The 27,214-nt window shown below is 42.7% G+C and overlaps 1 protein-coding gene across 1 annotated transcript; it reads right to left on the bottom strand.

The window, feature by feature from the left end:
• Positions 1 to 7,294: 7,294 nt before the first annotated feature.
• Positions 7,295 to 26,079, bottom strand: LOC139760021 (glutamate receptor-like). Its single transcript, XM_071682759.1, has 6 exons — positions 25,974 to 26,079; positions 21,640 to 21,760; positions 12,948 to 13,044; positions 11,259 to 11,370; positions 9,697 to 9,862; positions 7,295 to 8,475 (listed from the first exon to the last, which is right to left on the bottom strand). Exons 2-6 carry the CDS (start codon positions 21,717 to 21,719, stop codon positions 8,247 to 8,249), a joined length of 684 nt encoding a protein of 227 aa, XP_071538860.1. The 5' UTR covers positions 21,720 to 21,760; positions 25,974 to 26,079; the 3' UTR covers positions 7,295 to 8,246.
• Positions 26,080 to 27,214: the final 1,135 nt, after the last annotated feature.

Genomic DNA, 27,214 nt, shown 5'->3' with positions numbered 1-27,214 from the left:
ATAAAGAATATGTTTATGATTTAAGAAATTACTCTGCTAACATTGACCTAAAAGATCGTTAGCGAAACCCACTGACCACTGTACTCTGTCATATATTGATGTTCATGCCATAGTGTGACTTAAGTTTACATCGAGTAAACAGTTCACTAGTGGAAGCCAAGACAATCCTCTTCCACATTGTGTAAGGCCTCAGTGTTCAATCTACAGAGGGGTAATATTTGCATTGCATCCCCTTCTTATAGTGATTAAACACTTATATCAGTAAGAGCTGAGGAGGTGATGAGAATCAGTGAACTAATTCCATGTTCTAAGAAGCCTACGTACTAGCTCTGAAGGCCGGAAGATAACCCGTAGGATAGTGGTTAGCGTTCGGGACCGTGACACATTCACGGGCCGCCCAGCGTCGTATGCATGGGTTCGAATCCTAGTTGCGGCAGTCGGTCCAGTTAACCCAGCTGTTCATCCATCCACTAGGGGTTGGTCGATAAAATGGGTATCTGGCTCAGGCTAGGATATATATATATATATATATATATATATATATATATATATATATATATATATATGTAGGTTTGCGGCAGGGGTGTGTGATGTCTCCATGGTTGTTTAATTTGTCTATGGATGGGGTTGTTAGGGAGGTAAATGCAAGAGTTTTGGAAAGAGGGGCAAGTATGAAGTCTGTTGGGGATGAGAGAGCTTGGGAAGTGAGTCAGATGTTGTTCGCTGATGATACAGCGCTGGTGACTGATTCATGTTAGAAACTGCAGAAGCTGGTGACTGAGTTTGGTAAAGTGTGTGAAAGAAGAAAGTTAAGAGTAAATGTGAATAAGAACAAGGTTATTAGGTACAGTAGGGTTGAGGGTCAAGTCAATTGGGAGGTAAGTTTGAATGGAGAAAAACTGGAGGAAGTAAAGTGTTTTAGATATCTGGGAGTGGATCTGGCAGCGGATGGAACCATGGAAGCGGAAGTGGATCATAGGGTGGGGGAGGGGGCGAAAATCCTGGGAGCCTTGAAGAATGTGTGGAAGTCGAGAACATTATCTCGGAAAGCAAAAATGGGTATGTTTGAAGGAATAGTGGTTCCAACAATGTTGTATGGTTGCGAGGCGTGGGCTATAGATAGAGTTGTGCGCAGGAGGATGGATGTGCTGGAAATGAGATGTTTGAGGACAATGTGTGGTGTGAGGTGGTTTGATCGAGTAAGTAACGTAAGGGTAAGAGAGATGTGTGGAAATAAAGAGCGTGGTTGAGAGAGCAGAAGAGGGTGTTTTGAAATGGTTTGGTCACATGGAGAGAATGAGTGAGGAAAGATTGACCAAGAGGATATATGTGTCGGAGGTGGAGGGAACGAGAAGTGGGAGACCAAATTGGAGGTGGAAAGATGGAGTGAAAAAGATTTTGTGTGATCGGGGCCTGAACATGCAGGAGGGTGAAAGGAGGGCAAGGAATAGAGTAAATTGGATCGATGTGGTATACCGGGGTTGACGTGCTGTCAGTGGATTGAATCAGGGCATGTGAAGCGTCTGGGGTAAACCATGGAAAGCTGTGTAGGTATGTATATTCGCGTGTGTGGACGTATGTATATACATGTGTATGGGGGTGGGTTGGGCCATTTCTTTCGTCTGTTTCCTTGCGCTACCTCGCAAACGCGGGAGACAGCGGCAAAAAAAAAAAAAAACAGACGCACTTAGCCAGACGCACATAGTAAGACGAAGGGTATTCGAGTAATCAGTATTTCGAATAGTTGTTTCCTATTATACAGTCCCATAGCCTAGCGGTTAGCATCCCTGCCTCTTACACAGGGGTCCCAGGTTCGATCCTGGCTGTTGGAGGTTTGTATGTTCTATGAAGGTGCGCGTTCATATTCACTTTATTCGCATTCACATACCTCCGCGTTGTACAGTTAGGTTCGGTAAAACGCTATCAGCTGGCTATGTGCGTCTATTCGGAAACAACCAAGTATAGACCCCGTTGCTCACCATTGTGAGACGAAGGGTATTCGAGCACTCAGTATTTCGAATAGTTGTTTCCTATTATACAGTCCCATAGCCTAGCGGTTAGCATGCCTGCCTCTTGCACAGGGGTCCCAGGTTTGATCCTGGCTGTTGGAGGTTTGTATGTTCTATGAAGGTGCGCGTTCATATGCACTTTATTCGTATTCATATACCTCCGCGGTGATATATACATATATATATATATATATATATATATATATATATATATATATATATATATATATATATATATATATATATATGTGTGTGTGTGTGTGTGTGTGTGTGTGTATATATATAGGGAGAGAGAGAGAGAGAGAGAGAGAGAGAGAGAGAGAGAGAGAGAGAGAGAGAGAGATGCTCTGTGGAAGGTATTAAGGGTATATGGTTTGGGAGGCAAGTTGCTAGAAGCAGTGAAAAGTTTTTGTCGGGGATGTAAGGCATGAGTACGAGTAGGAAGAGAGGAAAGTGATTGGTTCCCAGTGAATGTCGGTTTACGGCTGGGATGCATGATGTCTCCATAGTTGTTTAATTTGCTTATGGATGGGGTTGTTAGGGAGGTGAATGCAATAGTTTTGGAGAGAGGAGCAAGTATGCAGTCTGTTATGGATGAGAAGGCTTGGGAAGTGAGTCAGTTGTTGTTCACTGATGATAAAATGCTGATGGCTGATTCGGGTGAGAAACTACAGAAGCTGGTGACTAAGTTTGGTAAAGTGTGTGAAAGAAGAAAGTTGAGAGTAAATGTGAATAAGAGTTAGGTTATTAGGTACAGTAGGGTTGAGGGACAAGTCAACTGGGAGGTAAGTTTGAATGGAGAAAAACTGGAGGAAGTGAAGTGTTTTAGATATCAGGGAGTGGATTTGGCAGCGGATGGAACCATGGAAGCGGAAGTGAGTCACAGGGCGTGGGAGGGGTGAAGGTTCTGGGAGCCTTGAAGAATGTATGGAAGGCGAGAACATTATCTAGGAAAGCAAAAATGGGTATGTTTGAAGGAATAGTGGTTCCAACAATGTTATATGGTTGCGAGGCGTGGGCTATAGATAGGGTTGTGCAGAGAAGGGTGGATGTGTTGGAAATGAGATGTTTGAGGACAATATGTTGTGTGAGGTGGTTTGATCGAGTAAGTAATGAAAGGGTAAGAGAGATGTTTGGTAATTAAAAGTATGTGGTTGAGAGAGCAGAAGAGGGTGTATTGACATGGTTTGGTTGCATAGAGAGAATGAGTGAGGAAAGATTGACAAAGAGTATATATGTGTCAAAGGTGGAGGGAACGAGGAGAAGTGGAAAACCAAATCGGAGGAGGAAGGCTGGAGTGAAAAAGATTTTGAGCGATCGGGGACTGAACACGCAGGAGGGTGAAAGGCGTGCAAGGAACAGAGTGAATTGGAACGATGTGGTATACCGGGGTACATGTTGTCAATGGATTGAACCAGGGCATGTTAAGCGTCTGGGGTAAACCATGGAAAGTTTTGTTGGGCCTGGATGTGGAAAGGGAGCTGTGGTTTCGGTGCATTATACATAACAGCTAGAGACTGAGTGTGAACGAATGTGGCCTTTGTTGTCTTTTCCTAGCGCTACCTCGCGCGCGTGCAGGGGAGGAGGGTGGGGGTGTCATTTCATGTGTGGTGTGGTGGCGACGAGAATGAATAAAGGCAGCAAGTATGAATTACGTACATGTGTACATATGCATATGTCTGTATATATATATATATATATATATATATATATATATATATATATATATATATATATATATATGTGTGTGTGTGTGTGTGTGTGTGTGTGTGTGTGTGTGTGTGTGTGTGTGTATACGTTGAAATGTATAGGTATGTATATGTGCGTGTGTGGACATGTATGTATATGCATGTGTATGTGCGTGGGTTGGGCCATTTTTTCGTCTGTTTCCTTGCACTACCTCACAAACGCGGGAGACAGCGACAAAGTATAATAAATAAATGAATAAGATATATATATATATATATATATATATATATATATATATATATATATATATATCGGAAAGGATCACAATTTTGCCTGCGATCAAGTATACTCCTAAGAGTCCACGGGGAAAATGAAACACGATAAGTTCCCAAGTGCACTTTCGTGTAATAATCACATCATCAGGGGAGAACGCAAGAAAGAAATATAACAGTCAGTTGATATACAACGAAGAGACGTAGCTAGGACGCCATTTGGTAAATATATATATATGTATATATATATATATATATATATATATATATATATATATATATATATATGTATATATATATATTATCCCTGGGGATAGGGGAGAAAGAATACTTCCCACGTATTCCCTGCGTGTCGTAGAAGGCGACTAAAAGGGGAGGGAGCGGGTGGCTGGAAATCCTCCCCTCTCGTTTTTTTTTTTTTTTTTTTTTCCAAAAGAAGGAACAGAGAAGGGGGCCAGGTGAGGATTTTCCCTCTAAGGCCCAGTCCTCTGTTCTTAGCGCTACCTCGCAAACGCGGGAAATGGCGAACAGTATGAAAAAAAAAAAAAATTTTTTTTTTTTTGTCGCTGTCTCCCGCGTTTGCGAGGTAGCGCAAGGAAACAGACGAAAGAAATGGCCCAACCCACCCCCATACACATGTGTATGCATACGTCCACACACGCAAATATACATACCTACACAGCTTTCCATGGTTTACCCCAGACGCTTCACATGCCTTGATTCAATCCACTGACAGCACGTCAACCCCGGTATACCACATCGCTCCAATTCACTTTATTCCTTGCCCTCCTTTCACCCTCCTGCATGTTCAGGTCCCCATCACACAAAATCTTTTTCACTCCATCTTTCCACTTCCAATTTGGTCTCCCTCTTCTCCTCGTTCCCTCCACCTCCGACATATATCCTCTTGGACAATCTTTCCTCACTCATTCTCTCCATGTGACCAAACCATTTCAAAACACCCTCTTCTGCTCTCTCAACCACGCTCTTTTTATTTCCACACATCTCTCTTACCCTTACGTTACTTACTCGATCAAACCACCTCACACCACACATTGTCCTCAAACATCTCATTTCCAGCACATCCATCCTCCTGCGCACAGCTCTATCCATAGTCCACGCCTCGCAACCATACAACATTGTTGGAACCACTATTCCTTCAAACATACCCATTTTTGCTTTCCGAGATAATGTTCTCGACTTCCACACATTCTTCAAGGCTCCCAGAATTTTCGCCCCCTTCCCCACCCTATGATCCACTTCCGCTTCCATGTTTCCATCCGCTGCCAGATCCACTCCCAGATATCTAAAACACTTCACTTCCTCCAGTTTTTCTCCATTCAAACTCACCTCCCAATTGACTTGACCCTGAACCCTACTGTACCTAATAACCTTGCTCTTATTCACATTTACTCTTAACTTTCTTCTTTCACACACTTTACCAAACTCAGTCACCAGCTTCTGCACTTTCTCACATGAATCAGCCACCAGCGCTGTATCATCAGCGAACAACAACTGACTCACTTCCCAAGCTCTCTCATCCACAACAGACTGAATACTTGCCCCTCTTTCCAAAACTCTTGTATTCACCTCCCTAACAACCCCATCCATAAACAAATTAAACAACCATGGAGACATCACACACCCCTGCCGAAAACCTACATTCACTGAGAACCAATCACTTTCCTCTCTTCCTACACGTACACATGCCTTACATCCTCGATAAAAACTTTTCACTGCTTCTAACAACTTGCCTCCCACACCATATATTCTTAATACCTTCCACAGAGCATCTCTATCAACTCTATCATATGCCTTCTCCAGATCCATAAATGCTACATACAAATCCATTTGCTTTTCTAAGTATTTCTCACATACATTCTTCAAAGCAAACACCTGATCCACACATCCTCTACCACTTCTGAAACCACACTGCTCTTCCCCAATCTGATGCTCTGTACATGCCTTCACCCTCTCAATCAATACCCTCCCATATAATTTGCCAGGAATACTCAACAAACTTATGCCTCTGTAATTTGAGCACTCACTCTTATCCCCTTTGCCTTTGTACAATGGCACTATGCACGCATTCCGCCAATCCTCAGGCACCTCACCATGAGTCATACATACATTAAATAACCTTACCAACCAGTCAACAATAGAGTCACCCCCTCTTTTAATAAATTCCACTGCAATACCATCCAAACCTGCTGCCTTGCCGGCTTTCATCTTCCGCAAAGCTTTTACTACCTCTTCTCTGTTTACCAAATCATTTTCCCTAACCCTCGCACTTTGCACACCACCTCGACCAAAACACCCTATATCTGCCACTCTATCATCAAACACATTCAACAAACCTTCAAAATACTCACTCCATCTCCTTCTCACATCACCACTACTTGTTATCACCTCCCCATTTGCGCCCTTCACTGAAGTTCCCATTTGCTCCCTTGTCTTACGCACTTTATTTACCTCCTTCCAGAACATCTTTTTATTCTCCCTAAAATTTAATGATACTCTCTCACCCCAACTCTCATTTGCCCTTTTTTCACCTCTTGCACCTTTCTCTTGACCTCCTGTCTCTTTCTTTTATACGTCTCCCACTCAATTTCATTTTTTCCCTGCAAAAATCGTCCAAATGCCTCTCTCTTCTCTTTCACTAATACTCTTACTTCTTCATCCCACCACTCACTACCCTTTCGAATCAACCCACCTCCCACTCTTCTCATGCCACAAGCATCTTTTGCGCAATCCATCACTGATTCCCTAAATACATCCCATATATATATATATATATATATATATATATATATATATATATATATATATATATATATATATATATATATATATATATCAGGACATAGAGTGTTGTGAGTTACAGGACATTTGAGCAGCAAGTATGTGAACTCTTCGTTTTGGTTGTAGCATCGTGGGCATGAAGGGTAGGGAAGTGTCGTAGTAGTGGTATAGGGATGGGTGATGTGCCGAACGTTGAAGGTAGAGCATGACTTGTGTGTGTCTGGGGAGTGTAGTTTCAGATGGGTGTATGTCTGGTAGGGTAGTGTTTTAAGACCGAGTTGGGAGTGCAGTTGTTCAGTGTTTCTTAAGTTATTTCTGTATGTATTTGTTTGGTCAATGTTGTTTTTGTTGGAAGGAGGGAAAGGGGATCGTAAGATGCGCACAAGGAAATGGTCGTAATCCAATGGAATGGGGGAGAAATAATAAGGGGAGGTTGTTCACCTTCAAGTCAGCCTTTCTCAATGGTTGCCCCCTTCCCCGCTTTTTACTTAGCACTTTCAATGTACTTCACTATGGCTGATCTCTTACAACATTTGCTGAACATTTTAACGTTTCAGTGAACACTTCATATCATGCTAATCTTTCTTCCCAGCTATACTTTGATTTTCAATGTTTCTGAAACCCTTTCTTCTGTAGTGACCAAACCAATGACTTTAAGTACAAATTGCCACAACTAACTCAAATATTTCTCTTCATTTCCACGGGAGTGAAGGATATATACAAACCATACAGCAGTTCTACCTATGATTTACTGTCGACTGTAAATATTATTCTAAAACTCGGTAACCAAAGATAACCAATTACCTCCACTCAGTAAGACGTTGGCCCAGAATTATACATTTACCAGATATTCGATAAAAACTTATTCATAAACTTTACTAAAATTTTACTAACTCCAACACAAAACACTGGTTGAAGAATTTGTTGCATGACATACAGTAATGATGGACAGGGAATCATATATTCCAGCCTGTTATACCAATCCTTTGTCTCTATAATGGCAGTACAATACTTCTGTCATTTGCTTTTCTATACTAAAACAATTAACATGACATAACTACTTCATACTTGGTCCACCAGTGTTACTGTTGCAGTGAGCCAGCCACACACTGTAGAGGCAATAACTGACACACAGACATATTTATGAACACAACATTATCACAGAACACTTGACCATAATTACAGTTGTACAATTAATATTACGTAACACAGACGAAGGTCATTAGTGTGTAAGTACAATGAAGGGGACCATAGTACATCATGAGTGGTGGCAGACATGAACTACCTCCTTGTTAATAAGGCCAGACGAGACCAGCCATCATGAACAGTGGTAGACGTGACGACCCAACATCACTGGTGGCAGATGTGAATATACCGTCATCAACGTCGAGCGGCCATGACCACCGTGGTATTATTATTGGCGGACATGATCGACCCAGGACAACAATGATGGCAGCCATGAACACGCCCGCCGTCACTTGTGGCCGTCATGAACACCTCGGACAAGAAGCATCTCCGTCAGGAGGAGGAGGGTAGCGGCGAGCAGCCCTCCCAGCCAGACCCAGAAGATCCCCTGCAGCTGACGCAGCGTCAGGCTCTGGGAACCACCCTTACGTTCCCCAGCTGTCCTGACGCGGCAGCCGGGGGGGTTGAACTGCTGGTACAGGTACTGGACCACGCCGTACGACCGCAACCAACGGATCCTGCAGCAACAAGAGACCATATATTACCCTGAGACTATGATGGAGAAACCCAATATTCCTTCTGTGGTTATGTGGGTTTAAGTTCACTGTTATGATACCAGGTTTAATGATCACTACTCGTCACTTTACTGTCATTAAATCTAAGAGAATAAAGTGATAAGTGAGGAGAGTTAAGGAGACCTCAGACTACATCAGAGGTGAAGGCTACAGTTAAGGAACATACATGAATGTCGAAGGATGAAATTATTACAGATTTTGATATGAATTACAAATAAGATCAACAATATTTAATGAAATTTCAAAGTAAGGTTGCAGGAACTGTGTTCTTACAGAACAATGACAATTCTGCAAGTGACAGAAAATCTTGTCAAATATAGTTTAGGTTAGAAGGGACGTAAGTCTACACAAACTTACACTCCACAAACAAAATGTAATTTAGACTTACAGTCTGTATTTCACAACAGTTGTACAGGGTTACAACACATGGTGAGCAAAAATAGGAGGGTGACCTACCCCCATACATCTAAGGGCTTACAACCTACACTTTACATCGAAATATTTATGAATTACATTGAAAACTTCTATACTGACTTATAACCCACAGTGGACGACCAGTACTTAAGGACTTACAAACAACCTTTCATAAAAGAAAATGTACGAAAATGTAACCTTTGTTTCCCAGTGTTCAGATATACAACCCAAGGTTGTAACAATATGGACATGCAACATGTTTCACACACAGATGTGTAAGGCCTCACAACTTACGTTTTGCAACAAAAGCTGTGGATTCCCTAACATTGTTTTCTAAAACTTCTACAGACTTAACACCTATTTAACAACTGCAAGTCATACAGATTTCACAACCTGGTTATAAAGATATAAAGTACCTGGAAGAATTATGTAGACGTAACCAGCCCACGTTTTACAAAAAATGGTGTTGCAACTGAAGCGGAGATAAGGGAAGTGTCCAGACTGAAACGGGAGTAAAGGAAGTGTTCCAGACTGGAGCGGAAGTAATGGAAGTGTCCAGATTGAAGCGGAGATAAGGGAAGTGTCCAGAGTGGAGCGGAGGTAAGGGAAGTGTCCAGAGTGGAGCGGAGGTAAGGGAAGTGTCCAGAGTGGAGTGGAGGTAAGGGAAGTGTCCAGAGTGGAGCAGGGGTAACGTTATCTCGGGTCATCATCATGTATCATTCTCGTACATAAAGGCGACCACCGACTGACCGCTGGTTTATCTGGTCGGTGATCCAGCTGTTCTTGTTGGTCATGAGGCCCAGGTAGTCCTGGCGGATGTCCTCAGCAGCCAAGTGGATCCTGCAGGGCACGAAGCCAAGGCGGCCTTCTAACTTGTTCAGCTTGGAGGCCTTGCTCAGGTGGGAGCGGTCACTGTCTGGCGGGACCACAACACAGACACTCGTATATAAGCGAGAAACGAGTAGAGGAACAGAGGATCTTTGAAAGATTGGAGGAACAGATGATCTTTGAAAGATTAGAGGAACAGAGGATCTTTGGAAAGATTGGAGGAACAGAGGATGTTTGGAAAGATTGGAGGAACAGAGGATCTTTGAAAGATTGGAGGAACAGAGGATCTTTGAAAGATTGGAGGAACAGAGGATCTTTGAAAAGATTGGAGGAACAGAGGATCTTTGAAAGATTGGAGGAACAGAGGATCTTTGAAAGATTGGAGGAACAGAGGATCTTTGGAAAGATTGGAGGAACAGAGGATCTTTGAAAGATTGGAGGAACAGAGGATCTTTGAAAATGTAAATAACAAGAATTCTTACAATTGCCTCTCCTGAAAAGGAATCTAAATGTTTCAAAACAATTTAACTCTCTTGTTTTTTGTCACACACACACAGACACACACACACACACACACACACACACACACACACACAAACACATGGATATAGGAGGTGTTATGATTATAGAGAATTTTCCCAGACAGTGCGAGCTGTGCGCTAGGAGAGGGCGTTGTGGCTCGGGGAAAACGACCCGCGAACAGACTCGACTGTGTGGCACCAGAGGTCGGGCGACGGGAGGGAGGGGAGGAAGGAACAAAATTAAGTTCTTAGGTCGTTGACGTGACGTAGACAGTGAACAGTTCTTCGAGAGATGTAAGGACCGAACAAGCAAGAGTCATAATATGAAATCAAACACGAAACTTGTTAAAAGAGGATTGAAATTGCATTTCAAACTTGTTAAAAGAGGATTGAAATTGCATTTCTTGTAGTATATAAGAGTGGTGGATGAATAGAGTAGAATGACTGAACCCATGGTGTTGATGCAGACAGCATACCTAGATGGATGAAGTTGCATGATAGGAGAGAATGTTAAGTCGATTGGGCCCATGAGTATAAAAACCCCTTCCCTCGTCCAGTACAAATAGGTAGTTACACAGCTGAACGAAGGGTTGTAAGGCTAGGAGGACACTGCAAAGTCACACGAGCCTCCATTCCCACACACACACACAGATCTCGACAGAGATGAACCCACGCAGAGAGAAGCCATGTGATTGGACGGTCTTATGTTCATCACTCTGTTTACATACCGTCATTACACTACTCCCAGGTTAATTGTTTATATCATATCTGTACAGAACAGTCACTCAAACATCCTCGACCCGCTTACCCATCGTGATGAAGGAAAACTTGGACACACACACTCACTAGATTGTTTCAAGTTTGTCAACATGTTTGATTAATAACAATTGGAATGACCTACTTACTCATATAACAGTTGGAATGACCTACTTACCCCTGTAACAGTTGGACTGACCTACTTACTCATATAAGCAGCTTTTCCATAGACAACCTTGCGGATGAGTTCTTCGTCAGTATCTGAGCCTCGTAATGTGAGACGTTTAGAGACAGCTCCCACGCTGCCCTCAGTCTTGTTCTGTACAGGGGCGAGTGTTGAGGATCCCTGAGAGTCTACAAGATATGCATAATGGGGGAAGGGGAGTCCCATGTCATACACATATGAACATCCTCAATTGGATCTTACCAACGCACAAGATTAAGAATGTGGTTGACAATGAACGACATAGTCAGAGGACTGATTCTGAACATTCACACACACACACACACACACACACACACACACACACACACACACACACACACACATACACACACACACACACACACACATACACACACACACACACACACACAACAGACACACACACCACACACACACACACACACACACACACACACACACACACACACACATGTCAGAGGAGCCTTCTCCAATTCGGTCGGAGGTGACAAGCGGAGTGCCACTGGGATCTGTCCTGGAACCATTAGTCTTCTAATGGTCATGGGGGAAGCGAGGATTGCATCAACTTTTAAGGGAACCTTGACAGACTAAAGTTGGTCAAATATTTGGATGATGAAATTCAGCTCAAATGTAAAGTAATGAGGATGTGTATGAGAAGGACTTGGGAGCAGACACCGTCCTTAACTTGTCGCCGGAGTTCAACATTAGGAGCATAATTAAGGAGACCAACTGTCTGCAGGCAAAATATCAGAACAGCTTCTCATGTTTGTGGACAAGGAAATGCTGGGCAAACTCTTCTTATCCTACATAAGGCTAAAACTAGATTATGCTTCTGTCTGGTCACTGCACCTAAAAAAGGACAGAGTTTATAGAAGATAGCAAGGAAGATGGTACCAGAATCTAGGGAACTGGATTACAGGGAATGGCTAAAGGCTTTGAATTTTCCCTCTTCGCGATAGAGAAGACAGAGGGGTCACCTGACCACAACCTTTTAAGTATTCTAAGTAGTGAACAGGTCTTTGAAAGTTGTAGGGAAAGAGCAACCAGAGGACAGAAGATGAAATTAAGCCAGAAACTTATAGAAAAGATGCAAAGAAGAACTTTCATAGCATAAAAGTTGTCAATGAATGGAGTAGAATGACTGAGGACATTGTTAATATAAACAGCAAACATAAGTTTAATATGTTGTATAATAGAAGAGGATGTTCATGACTTGGGGCCCTGAGAGTGTCAAACTTCTTCCTCGTACAGTATGAATGAGCAATCTCCACGCATCAGAATGAGGCTATTAGGCACCAGTCACCCCAGTCACTCTTAGGCACCAGTAACACCGAGTCGCTCTTGTGTACCAGTCTCCTCAGTCACTTTTGAGTACCACCCATCTTCAGTCGCTCTTGTGTACCAATCAACCTCTTTTGCTCTTGGACACCAGTCTCCTTCAGTCGCTTTGGGACACCAGAAACCCTCAGTTACTCTTGGCCACCAGTCACCCAAGTCACGCTTGGACACCAGTCACCCCATTTGCTCTTGGACATCAGTCAGTCTCAGTCACTCTTGGACACTAGTCACCTCCAGTCGTTCTTGGACACCAGTCACTCTCAGTCACTCTTGGACACCAGTCACTCTCAGTTACTCTTGGACACCAGTCACTCTGGGACACAGTGACATTACCATTCAAGAGTTCAACTTACCAGGAACATCATGTAATTGGGGTCGTTCTTCCTGACCACTGCCACGAATTCAGGTCGGTTTGCCAGGTCAGCCAGGGAATCCACCGGCTTCTCGTACCTGTCAAGACCAGAAGCAGGTCATGGCTGGGTCAAGAAGGACCAGAAGCAGGGCATGGCTGGGTCAGGGAGGACCAGAAGCAGGTCATGGCTGGGTCAAGAAGGACCAGAAGTAGGGCATGGCTGGGTCAGGGAGGACCAGAAGCAGGTCATGGCTGGGTCAGGGAGGACCAGAAGCAGGTCATGGCTGGGCCAGGGAGGACCAGAAGCAGGTCATGGCTGGGTCAGAGAGGACCAGAAGCAGGTCATGGCTGGGTCAGGGAAGATCAGAAGCAGGTCATTGCTGGGTCAGGGAGGACCAGAAGCAGGTCATGGCTGGGTCAGAGAGGACCAGAAGCAGGTCATGGCTGGGTCAGGGAGGACCAGAAGCAGGTCATGGCTGGGTCAGGGAGGACCAGAAGCAGGTCATGGCTGGGTCAGGGAGGACCAGAAGCAGGTCATGGCTGGGTCAGGGAGGACCAGAAGCAGGTCATGGCTGGGTCAGAGAGGACCAGAAGCAGGTCATGGCTGGGTCAGGGAAGATCAGAAGCAGGTCATTGCTGGGTCAGGGAGGACCAGAAGCAGGTCATGGCTGGGTCAGAGAGGACCAGAAGCAGGTCATGGCTGGGTCAGGGAGGACCAGAAGCAGGTCATGGCTGGGTCAGGGAGGACCAGAAGCAGGTCATGGCTGGGTCAGGGAGGACCAGAAGCAGGTCATGGCTGGGTCAGGGAGGACCAGAAACAGGTCATGGGTGGGTCAGGGAGAGCCAGAAGCAGGTCATGGTTGGATCAGTGAGGACACATGATAATCTCGTTAGGAAACCCATGACCTCCATGATAGGACAACCATGATAAACTCGTTAGGAAACCCATTTTCTCCATGTAAGGACGCCATCATAACCTCTTTAGGAACCCATTATCATCATGTAATGACACCCATGGTAAACTCGTGGGAAACCCATGATCTCCATTTTAGGACACCTATTTCAGCCTTGATAAGAACGCATGATGTCCATGTTAGGACACCCATAATAACTTCGTTAGGAAATCCATGATTCCCACGTGAGGACACTCACGATAATTTTGTTAGGTAACTCATGATCTCCGTGTTTGGATACCCATGATATCCGTTAGGAAACCCATGATCTCCATGTTATGACACCCATGGTTACTTTAGGAAACCCATGATCTCCATGTTAGAACACCCATGGTAACCTTGTTAGGAGACCCATGATATCCGTTAGGAAACCCATGATCTCCATGTTAGAACACCCATGGTAACCTTGTTAGGAGACCCATGATATCCGTTAGGAAACCCATGATCTCCATGTTATGACACCCATGGTTACTTTAGGAAACCCATGATCTCCATGTTAGAACACCCATGGTAACCTTGTTAGGAGACCCATGATATCCGTTAGGAAACCCATGATCTCCATGTTAGAACACCCATGGTAACCTTGTTAGGAGACCCATGATATCCGTTAGGAAACCCATGATCTCCATGTTATGACACCCATGGTTACTTTAGGAAACCCATGATCTCCATGTTAGAACATCCATGGTAACCTTGTTAGGAGACCCATGATATCCGTTAGGAAACCCATGATCTCCATGTTATGACACCCATGGTAACTTTAGGAAACCCATGATCTCCATGTTAGAACATCCATGATAACCTCGTTAGGAGACCCATGATAATGTTAGGAAACCCATCATCTTCATGTTATGACACCCATGGTAACTTTAGGAAACCCATGATCTCCATGTTAGAACATCCATGGTAACCTTGTTAGGAGACCCATGATATCCGTTAGGAAACCCATCATCTTCATGTTATGACACCCATGGTTACTTTAGGAAACCCATGATCTCCATGTTAGAACATCCATGATAACCTCGTTAGGAGACCCATGATAATGTTAGGAAAGCCATGATAATGTTAGTAAGACCATGATCTCCGTGATAGGACACTCATGATAACTTCGTTAGAGAACTCATGACCTCCATGTTAGGACGCGCATGATAACTGCGGTAAGAAGCCAATGACCTCCATTATAAGACACCCATGATAAACTCGTTAGGAAACCCATAATCTCCATGTGAGGACGCCATCATAACCTCCTCAAGAACCCATGATCATGTTATGACACCCATGATAAACTCGTAGGAAACTCATGATCTCCATTTTAGGACATCTATGATAACCTCGATAGGAGCTCATGATGTCCATGTTAGGACACCCATAATAACCTCTTTAGGAAACCCATGATCCCCATGTGAGGACACTCATGATAAGATGTAAGGAAACCCATGATCTTTATGTTTGGATACCCATGATAACCTTAGAAAACCCATTATCTTCATGTTATGACACCCATGGTAACCTTAGGAAACCCATGATTTCCATGTTAGAACACCCATGATAACCTTGTTAGGAAACCCATGATAATGTTAGTAAGACCATGATCTCCGTGATAGGACACTCATGATAACTTCGTTAGAGAACTCATGACCTCATTGTTAGGACGCGCATGATAATTGCGTTAAGAAACCAATGACCTCCATGATAGAAAACCCATGATAAACTCCATGTAAGGAACTCGTGATGAGATCGTTAGGAAACCCATGATCTCCAGGTTAGGATACCCATGGTAACCTAGTTAGGAAACCCATGATCTCCATGTTAGGACACCCATGATAATCTTGTAAAGAACCCATGTTCTCCATGTTTGGACACCCATGATAACCTCGTTAGGAGACCCATGATCTCCGTGTTAGGACACCCATAACTTCCTTAGTAACTTTTGATCTCCATTTTAGGACAACCAGGATATCGTTAGGAAACCCATGATCTCCATGTTAGGGCACCCATTATAATCTCGTTAGGAACCCATGATCTCTGCGTTAGGACAGCCATAATATCCTTGTTATGAAATCCATGATCGCCCTGTTAGGACACCCATGATAACCACATTAGGAAACCATAGTCTCCATGTTCTTGCATCCATGATAACCTCGTTAGTATCCTTGATCTCCATGTTAGAACACTCAAGATAACCTCGTTAGGAAACCCATGAACTTCATGGAAGGACACCCATGATCTCCATGCTCAGACACCCATGATAACCTTGTTAGGAGACCTATGATGTCCAGGTTAGGAAATCTATGATCACCTTGTTAGGACACCCATGACAAGCTCGATTGGAAACCCATGAGATCCATGTAAGGAAACCCATACTCTCCATCTTAAGATAATCATGATAACCTTTTTAGGAAACACATGACCTCCATGATAAGATGTGCATGAGAAATTCGTTAGGAAAACCATGATCTCTATGTTAGGACACTCACGATAGCCTCGTTACAAAAGCCAAGATCTCCATGTTTGGATAACCATGATAACCTCGTTAGGAAACCCATGATCTCCATGATAGGACTCCCATGATAACCTCGTTAAGAACCCATGATCTGAATGTTAGGACACCCATGATAATCTCGTTAGGAAACCCATGATCTCCATGATAGGACTCCCATGATAACCTCGTTAGGAACCCATGATCTGAATGTTAGGACACCTATGATAATCTCGTTAGGAACCCATGATCTGAATGTTAGGACACCCATGATAACCTCGTTAGGAACCCATGATCTGAATGTTAGGACACCCATGATAACCTCGTTAAGAACCCATGATCTGAATGTTAGGACACCCATGATAATCTCGTTAGGAACCCATGATCTGAATGTTAGGACACCCATGATAACCTCGTTAGGAACCCATGATCTGAATGTTAGGACACCCATGATAACCTCGTTAGGAAACCCATGATCTGAATGTTAGGACACCTATGATAATCTCGTTAGGAACCCATGATCTGAATGTTAGGACTCCCATGATAACCTCGTTAGGAACCCATGATCTGAATGTTAGGACACCTATGATAATCTCGTTAGGAAACCCATGATCTGAATGTTAGGACACCCATGATAACCTCGTTAAGAACCCATGATCTGAATGTTAGGACACCCATGATAATCTCGTTAGGAACCCATGATCTGAATGTTAGGACACCCATGATAATCTCGTTAGGAACCCATGATCTGAATGTTAGGACATCCATGATAATCTCGTTAGGAATTTATGATCATGTTAGGACACCCATAATAACCTCATTAAGAAACCCATGATGTCGATGTTAGGACACTCATGATAACCTCATTAGAAAACCCATGAACTCCATGTTTGGATACCCATGATAACCTTGTTAGGAAACCGATGATATACGTGATAGAACTCCCATGATAACCGCGTTAGGTACCCATGATTTTCATAACAGGACACGCCTGATAACCTCGTTAGGCACTCATGATTTCAATGTTAGGACACCCATGATAACATTAGGAACCTCATGATCTCCATGAGAGGATACCCATGATTACTTCGTTAGGAACCCATGATCATTATAGGACACCTATGATAACCTCGTTAGGAACTCATGATATCTATATTAGGACAAAAATGATAAGTTACAGAACCCATGGCCTATTTGTTTGGATACCCATGATAACCTCGTAAGGAAACCCATGATCTCCATGTTAGGACACTCATGATAACCTCGTTAGGAAACCCTTGATCTCCATGTTAAGGCACTCATGATAACCTCGTTAGAAATCTCAAATTCTCCATGTTTGGACACCCATGATCACCTCCTTAGGAAGCCCAGGAATCTCCATGTTAGGACACCCATGATTATCCTGTTATAAAACCCATGACCTCCATGATAGGACACCTATGATTAACGTCAGGAAACCCATGATCTCCATGTTAGGACACTCAAGATAACCTCGTTAAGAAACCCATGATCTCCATGTTAGGACACTAAAGATAACATCGTTAAGAAACCCATTATCTCCATGTTAGGACACTAAAGATAACATCGTTAAGAAACCCATGATCTCCATGTTAGGACACTCAAGATAACCTCGTTAAGAAACCCATGATCTCCATGTTAGGACACTAAAGATAACATCGTTAAGAAACCCATGATCTCCATGTTAGGAGACTCATGATAGCCTGGTTAGGAAACCAGTGATAGCCATGTCAAGACACCATGATAACCGTTAGGAGCCCATGATCTCCATGGAAGAACACCCATGATAAACTCGTAATGAAACCCATGATATCCATGTTAGGACATCCAAGATAACCTCGTTAGGAAGCCCATTATCTACACTTTAAGACACCAATGATAACCTTGTTAGAAAGCCATGATCTCCATGTTAGGACACCCAAGATAACCTCGTTAGGAAGCCCATTATCTACACTTTAAGACACCAATGATAACCTTGTTAGAAAGCCATGATCTCCATGTTAGGACACCCATGATCACTCAGGACACCCATGATATTTATGTTATGACACCCATGATAGCCTCGTTAGGAACTCATGATCTCCTTGATGAGAAACCCATTATATCCTTGTTAGGAAATCAATGATCTCCATGTTAGGACACCCAAGATGAACTCGTTAGGAAACCCATGATCTCCATGTTAGGACACCCATGATAAACTCGTTAGGAAACACATCACCTCCATGATAGGACACTCTTGATGAAATCGTTAGGAAACCTATGATTTCCATGTTAAGACCCTCGTAATAACCGTTAGAAAACCCATGATCTCCATGTTTGGATATCATGATAACCTCGTGAGGAAACCCATGATCTCCATGATAGGCCTCCTATCGTCACCTTGTTTGGAACCCATGATCTCCATGTTTGGATATCATGATAACCTCGTGAGGAAACCCATGATCTCCATGTTTGGATATCATGATAACCTCGTGAGGAAACCCATGATCTCCATGATAGGCCTCCTATCGTCACTTTGTTTGGAACCCATGATCTCCATGTTAGGATATCATGATAACCTCGTGAGGGAACCCATGATCTCCATGTTAGGATATCATGATAACCTCGTGAGGGAACCCATGATCTCCATGTTTGGATATCATGATAACCTCGTGAGGAAACCCATGATCTCCATGATAGGCCTCCTATCGTCACCTTGTTTGGAACCCATGATCTCCATGTTTGGATATCATGATAACCTCGTGAGGGAACCCATGATCTCCATGATAGGCCTCCTATCGTAACCTTGTTTGGAACCCATGATCTCCATGTTTGGATATCATGATAACCTCGTGAGGGAACCCATGATCTCCATGATAGGCCTCCTATCGTCACCTTGTTTGGAACCCATGATCTCCATGTTTGGATATCATGATAACCTCGTGAGGAAACCCATGATCTCCATGATAGGCCTCCTATCGTCACCTTGTTTGGAACCCATGATCTCCATGTTAGGATGCCCTTGATAACCTTTTTAGGAATTCATTATCTCCATATTAGGACATAGATAATAACCTCGTTACGAAACCCATGATCTCCATGTTATGACACCCATGATAACCTGGTTAGGAAACCCATGATCATTATGTTTGGATTCCCATGATAACCTTGTATGGAAACCAATGATCCCCATGTTAGAACAACCATGATAACCTCGTTAGTAAACTCATGATAATCTTGTTTGGAAACCCATGATCTCCATGGCAGGATACCCATGATAACCTCGTTTGGAAACCCATAATCTCCATGGCAGGATACCCATGATAACCTCGTTAGGAAACCCATAATCTCCATGGCAGGATACCCATGATAACCTCGTTAGGAAACCCATAATCTCCATGGCAGGATACCCATGATAACCTCGTTAGGAACCTATGATCTCCATGTTACGACATCCATGATAACTTCGTTAAGAATTTATGATTTCCATTCTAATACACCCATAATAACATACGTTAGGAACCCCATGATCTCCATGTTAGGACACCAATGATCTCGTGACGCCACCCATGATCTCCATCATCAAACACCCATGATAACCTTGTTAGGAAACCCATGATCTCCATATTAGGAAATCTATGGTCACACCGTAAAGACACCCTTGATCTCCATGTTGGGACACCCATGATAACCTTGTAACGAAACCTATGATCTCCATGTTGATACATCCATGACCGCCCAGTAAGGACACCTATGACCTCCATGTTAGGACACCCATAATATTCATGTTAGGACACCCATGATCTCCATGTTAGGACACCCATGATCTCCATATTAGGACACCCATAATTTTAATTTTAGGATATCCATTATGTTCATGTTTGGACACCAATTATCTGCATTTTAGTACACATATGATCTTCATGTTAGGACTCTAATGATCTCCATGTTTGGATCTCCATGATCTCCATGATCTCCATGTTAGGACACCCATTATCTCTTTGTTAGAACATCCATGAACTCCATGCTGGGACATCTATGATCCTCATGTTAGGACAGCCATGATCACCTTGGTTGGACATCCTTGACCTCCATTTTAAGACACCCATAATCATTATGTTAGGACACCCATGATCATATCAGGACATCCATGACTTCCATGTTAATACATAGGACATCCATGATCACCATGTTAAGACCCCCTATGATCACCTTAGGACATTCATGATATCCATTTTAGGACATCCATGACCTCCATGTTAGGGACACCTATGATCTTGTTAGGACATCCATGATCTTGTTAGGACACCCATAATCACCATGTTAGGACACCCATGATCTCCATGTTAGGACACCCTCGTTCATGTCACCCGGGGTATTCATGACTCTCTTGGAGGAATCATGACTTACTTGGGTACTCATGATTTACCTGGAGGACTCATGACTCATGAAGGGTCTCATGACTCATCTGAAGGTCTAATGAATCGTATAGAGTGCTGATGACTCTCCAAGGGCACTAATGACTCACCTAGGATACTCATGACTCCGATGGGGTACTCATGACTCATCTGGGTAAGCATGACTCATCTGGAATGCTAATAACTCATCTGGATTTCTCTTAGTTCACCTGGGGTACTTACGACTCACCTATGGGGCTCATGGCTCATTTTGTAGTCATGACTTGCCCATGGTACTCATAACTCATCCATCATATTAATGACTCATCTGGGAGTTCATGGCTTATCTGGAGTACTCATGATTCACCTGTGGTACTCATGACTCAACTGTGGTACTCATGACTCAACTGGGATACCAATGATTCACCTGAAGGACTAATGAATCACCTAAAGTACTCATGAGTCACTTGGAGCACTAATGACTCACGTAAGGTACTCATGACTCATCTGGAGTATTCAAGACTCACCTGGGGTACCCATGACTCGTTTGGGTAACTCATAATTCGCCTTAGGTACTCATGACTCACCTAAGATACTCATGACTCATTTGGGTTACTTCTAATTCACCTCGGGTACTCATGATTTACCTGGGATACTCATGACTCACCTGAAAGACAAATGACTCACCTTGGTTACTCATGACTCACCTAAGATACTCATGACTCATTTGGGTTACTTCTAATTCACCTCGGGTACTCATGATTTACCTGGGATACTCATGACTCACCTGAAAGACAAATGACTCACCTTGGTTACTCATGACTCACCTTGGTTACTCATGACTCACCTGGGTTCCTCACGACTCACCTGGGGATGGAGAACCAGGCTGTGAGGTTACCGGAGTAGATGCCGGCCACAGTGATGATGACGACCCAACTCATGGCCATGAGGGCTCGGCCGCTGGCACTTCTGGGCTGAGGGCTGTGGGCTGGGGGCGCGGGCGGGCGGGCGGGCCGCTCAGTTAGCTCAGCCCTACTCATGGACCACACAGGGACTCATGATTCTTAATATTATAACACGAAATTATGACAGGTCAGTCAGTGGTTTGTTGTGGTGCCAGAGGTAGAGAGGACCGTGGACGACACTATCTTACTATGAACCTATGTATGTAAGATCTGAGATTGATCTATCTTATGAATCTCTGTGAGACTTGAGATTCATATGATTTATGAATCTTTAGAGACCTGAGATCCATCTATCTTATGAATCTTTGTAAGACCCGAAATTCATATGATTCATCAATCTTTGTGAGACCTGAGATTAATCTATCTTATGAATCTTTGTGAGACCTGAGATTAATCTATCTTACGAATCTCTGTAAGACTTAATATTCATATGTTTTATGAATCTTTGTGAGAATGAGCTTTATCTATCTTATGAATCTCTGTGATACCTGAGATTCATCTATCTGATGAATCTTTGTAAGACATGAGATTCATCTGTCTTATGAATCTTTATGAGACCTGAGATTCATCTATCCTATGAATCATTGTAAGACCTGAGATTCACCTTTGTATGATATAAGATTCATCTATCTTATGAATCTTTGTAAGACCTGAAATTCTACTACTTCATGTATTTTTGTGAGACCTAAGATTCATTTATTTTGCAAACCTTTGTGAACATTTAGATTCATCATATGAATCTTCGTGAGACCTGAGATTCATCTGTCTTGTAAACTTTAGTCAGTCCCGAGATAAATCGAATGAATCTTTGTGAGACCCGACGTTCACCTATCTTGTGAATCTTTGTAAGACCTGAGATTCATCTAATGAATCTTTGTAAGGCCTAAGATCCACCTAATGAATCATTGTAAGACATAAGATTCATCTAACGAATCTTTGTAAGACATGTAATGAATCTTTGTAAGACATAAGATTCATCTGAAGAGAATCATCTAATAAATCTTTGTAAGACCTAAGGTTCATCTAACGAATCTTTGTAAGACCCAAGATTCATCTAATGAATCTTTGTAAGACCTAAGATTCATGTAGTGAATCTTTGGAAGACAAGATTAATGAATCTTTGTAAGACCTAAGATTCATCTAATGAAACATTGTAAGACCTAAGATTCGTCTAATGAATCTTTGCATGATCTAAGCTTCATCTAATGAATCTTTGTAAGACCTAAGCTTCATATCATGAATCTTTGTAAGACCTAAGATTCATACCATGAATCTTTGTAAGACCTAAGTTTCATCTAATGAATCGTTGTAAGACCTAAGATTCATCTAAAGAATCTTTGTAAGACCTAAGATTCAATTGATAAATCATTGTAAATCATTGTTGAATGTGTTTGGTGATAGAGTGGCAGATATAGGGTGTTTTGGTCGAGGTGGTGTGCAAAGTGAGAGGGTTAGGGAAAATGATTTGGTAAACAGAGAAGAGGTAGTAAAAGCTTTGCGGAAGATGAAAGCCGGCAAGGCAGCAGGTTTGGATGGTATTGCAGTGGAATCTATTAAAAAAGGGGGTGACTGTATTGTTGACTGGTTGATAAGGTTATTTAATGTATGTATGACTCATGGTGAGGTGCCTGAGGATTGGCGGAATGCTTGCATAGTGCCATTGTACAAAGGCAAAGGGGATAAGAGTGAGTGCTCAAATTACAGAGGTATAAGTTTGTTGAGTATTCCTGGTAAATTATATGGGAGGGTATTGATTGAGAGGGTGAAGGCATGTACAGAACATCAGATTGGGGAAGAGCAGTGTGGTTTCAGAAGTGGTAAAGGATGTGTGGATCAGGTGTTTGCTTTGAAGAATGTATGTGAGAGATACTTAGAAAAGCAAATGGATTTGTATGTAGCATTTATGGATCTGGAGAAGGCATATGATAGAGTTGATAGAGATGCTCTGTGGAAGGTATTAAGAATATATGGTGTGGGAGGCAAGTTGTTAGAAGCAGTGAAAAGTTTTTATCGAGGATGTAAGACATGTGTACGTGTAGGAAGAGAGGAAAGCAATTGGTTCTCAGTGAATGTAGGCTTGCGGCAAGGGTGTGTGATGTCTCCATGGTTGTTTAATTTGTTTATGGATGGGGTTGTTAGGGAGGTGAATGCAAGAGTTTTGGAAAGAGGGGCAAGTATGAAGTCTGTTGTGGATGAGAGAGCTTGGGAAGTGAGTCAGTTGTTGTTCGCTGATGATACAGCGCTGGTGGCTGATTCATGTGAGAAACTGCAGAAGCTGGTGACTGGGTTTGGTAAAGTGTGTGAAAGAAGAAAGTTAAGAGTAAATGTGAATAAGAGCAAGGTTATTAGGTACAGTAGGGTTGAGGGTCAAGTCAATTGGGAGGTAAGTTTGAATGGAGAAAAACTGGAGGAAGTAAAGTGTTTTAGATATCTGGGAGTGGATCTGGCAGCGGATGGAACCATGGAAGCGGAGGTGAATCATAGGGTGGGGGAGGGGGCGAAAATCCTGGGAGCCTTGAAGAATGTGTGGAAGTCGAGAATATTATCTCGGAAAGCAAAAATGGGTAAGTTTGAAGGAATAGTGGTTCCAACAATGTTGTATGGTTGCGAGGCGTGGGCTATGGATAGAGTTATGCGCAGGAGGGTGGGTGTGCTGGAAATGAGATGTTTGAGGACAATGTGTGGTGTGAGGTGGTTTGATCGAGTAAGTAATGTAAGGGTAAGAGAGATGTGTGGAAATAAAAAGAGCGTGGTTGAGAGAGCAGAAGCGGGTGTTTTGAAATGGTTTGGGCACATGGAGAGAATGAGTGAGGAAATATTGACCAAGAGGATATATGTGTCGGAGGTGGAGGGAACGAGGAGAAGTGGGAGACCAAATTGGAGGTGGAAAGATGGAGCGAAAAAGATTTTGAGTGATCGGGGCCTGAACATGCAGGAGGGTGAAAGGCGGGCAAGGAATAGAGTGAATTGGATCGATGTGGTATACCGGGGTTGACGTGCTGTAGTGGATTGAAACAGGGCATGTGAAGCGTCTGGGGTAAACCATGGAAAGTTGTGTGGGGCCTGGATGTGGAAAGGGAGCTGTGGTTTCGGGCATTATTGCATGACAGCTAGAGACTGAGTGTGAACGAATGGGGCCTTTGTTGTCCTTTCCTAGTGCTACCTCGCACACATGAGGGGGGAGGGGGATGGTATTCCATGTGTGGCGTGGTGGCGATGGGAATGAATAAAGGCAGACAGTGTGAATTGTGTGCATGGGTATATATGTATGTGTCTGTGTGTGTGTATATGTGTACATTGAGATGTATAGGTATGTATATTTGCGTGTGTGGACGTGTATGTATATACATGTGTATGGGAGTGGGTTGGGCCATTTCTTTCGTCTGTTTCCTTGCGCTACCTCGCAAATGCGGGAGACAGCGACAAAGCAAAATAAAATAAAAAAAAAGACATAAGATTTGTCTAATCAATCTTTGTAAGAACTAAGATTCATGTAATGAATCTTTGTAAGACAAGATTCACCTAATGAGATTTATCTAATATATCTTTGTAAGACCTAAGGTTCATCTAATGAATCTTTGTAAAACCCAACATTCATCTAATGAATCTTTGTAAGACCTAAGATTCATCTAATGAATCACTGTAAGACATAGGATTCATCTAATGAATCTTTGTAAGACCTAAGATTCATGTAGTGAATCTTTGTAAGACAAGATCAATCTAATGAATCTTTGTAAGACCTAAGATTCATCTAATGAATCATTGTAAGAAATGAGATTCGTGTAATGAATTTTTGCATGACCTAAGCTTCATCTAACGAATCTTTGTAAGACCTAAGATTCAATTAATGAATCGTTGTAAGAAATAAGATTCGTCTAATGAATCTTTGCGAGACCTAAGATTCAATTAATGAATCATTTTAAGACCTAAGATTCATCTAATGAATCTTTGTGAAGACAGATTCATCTAATGAATATTTGTGAAGACTGAGATTCATCTAATGAAACTTTGTGAAGACTGAGATTCATCTAATGAAACTTTGTGAAGACTGAGATTCATCTAATGAATCTTTGTCAGACCTAAGATTCATCTAATGAATCTTTGTGATGGCTGAGATTCATCTCTCACGTGACCCTGTGTAAGACCTGAAGGGGGAGACGTGGGCGGGTCTTGGCTCTGTTGTGTGTGGCCAGGCAAGAGAGCAGCACCTGGAGCAGGACGAGCCACCGGTCTTACCTTGGAAGAGGAAGGCCTTGGTGACGATGGCGAAGGCGTTGGTGAGGGAGTCGCTATAGGGATGGTATACCCGGCCCAGGACCCGCGCCACGCCACCCACCACCACAGTCACCACAACAACATACAAGCCCACCACCAACCACGTCTGCCACACCAACACCAACAGGGAGGCGCCAGAGTTACATGAGTCTTATTTCTTATCTATTATTATCATTTTTCGTATCTCTATCTTAAGCTATACATTATCTCATCTTTCTCTGACGCCACCAATCATCATAGCAGTCCTCCCTCTACGTACAGTATTATCCTTCCCAAGTTTACACAAACATTATTCATCTCTAAACTGAAGGAATCCTGATCTTCGTTTTCTACAAAGTCAACCCGAACTACACAACTGTGTAACACTACTTAAGGCCTCTTGGATGTTGTGATTATAACAATGGTTGTTATTCAGTTACTCAGTTGTTATATATTCAGTATCCCAGTTGTCATATATTCAGTATCCCAGTTGTCATATATTCAGTATCCCAGTTGTCATACATTCAGTATCCCAGTTGTCATATATTCAGTATCCCAGTCGTCATATATGCAGTATCCCAGTTGTCATATATTCAGTATCCCAGTTGTCATATATTCAGTATCCCAGTTGTCATATATTCAGTATCCCAGTTGTCATAATTCAGTATCCCAGTTGTCATATATTCAGTATCCCAGTTGTCATATATTCAGTATCCCAGTTGTCATATATTCAGTATCCCAGTTGTCATATATTCAGTATCCCAGTTGTCATATATTCAGTATCCCAGTTGTCATACATTCAGTATCCCAGTTGTCATATATTCAGTATCCCAGTCGTCATATATGCAGTATCCCAGTTGTCATATATTCAGTATCCCAGTCGTCATATATGCAGTATCCCAGTTGTCATATATTCAGTATCCCAGTTGTCATATATTCAGTATCCCAGTTGTCATATATTCAGTATCCCAGTTGTCATATATTCAGTATCCCAGTTGTCATATACTCAGTATCCCAGTTGTCATATATTCAGTATCCCAGTTGTCATATATTCAGTATCCCAGTTGTCATGTATACAATGGATAATTTCCAGTCAGTTGGTGAGGACGGATTTGCTGCTGTGTTGACAACTGTCGATTTCTCGTCTTTTGTGAAATTTGCAATTTTAACCCAAGAGAGAGAGAGAGAGAGAGAGAGAGAGAGAGAGAGAGAGAGAGAGAGAG

The sequence above is a fragment of the Panulirus ornatus genome, chromosome 34 (genome assembly GCF_036320965.1).
Source record: "Panulirus ornatus isolate Po-2019 chromosome 34, ASM3632096v1, whole genome shotgun sequence".
Lineage (NCBI taxonomy): Eukaryota > Metazoa > Arthropoda > Malacostraca > Decapoda > Palinuridae > Panulirus > Panulirus ornatus.
This window is presented reverse-complemented; position numbering and strand designations above follow the sequence as displayed.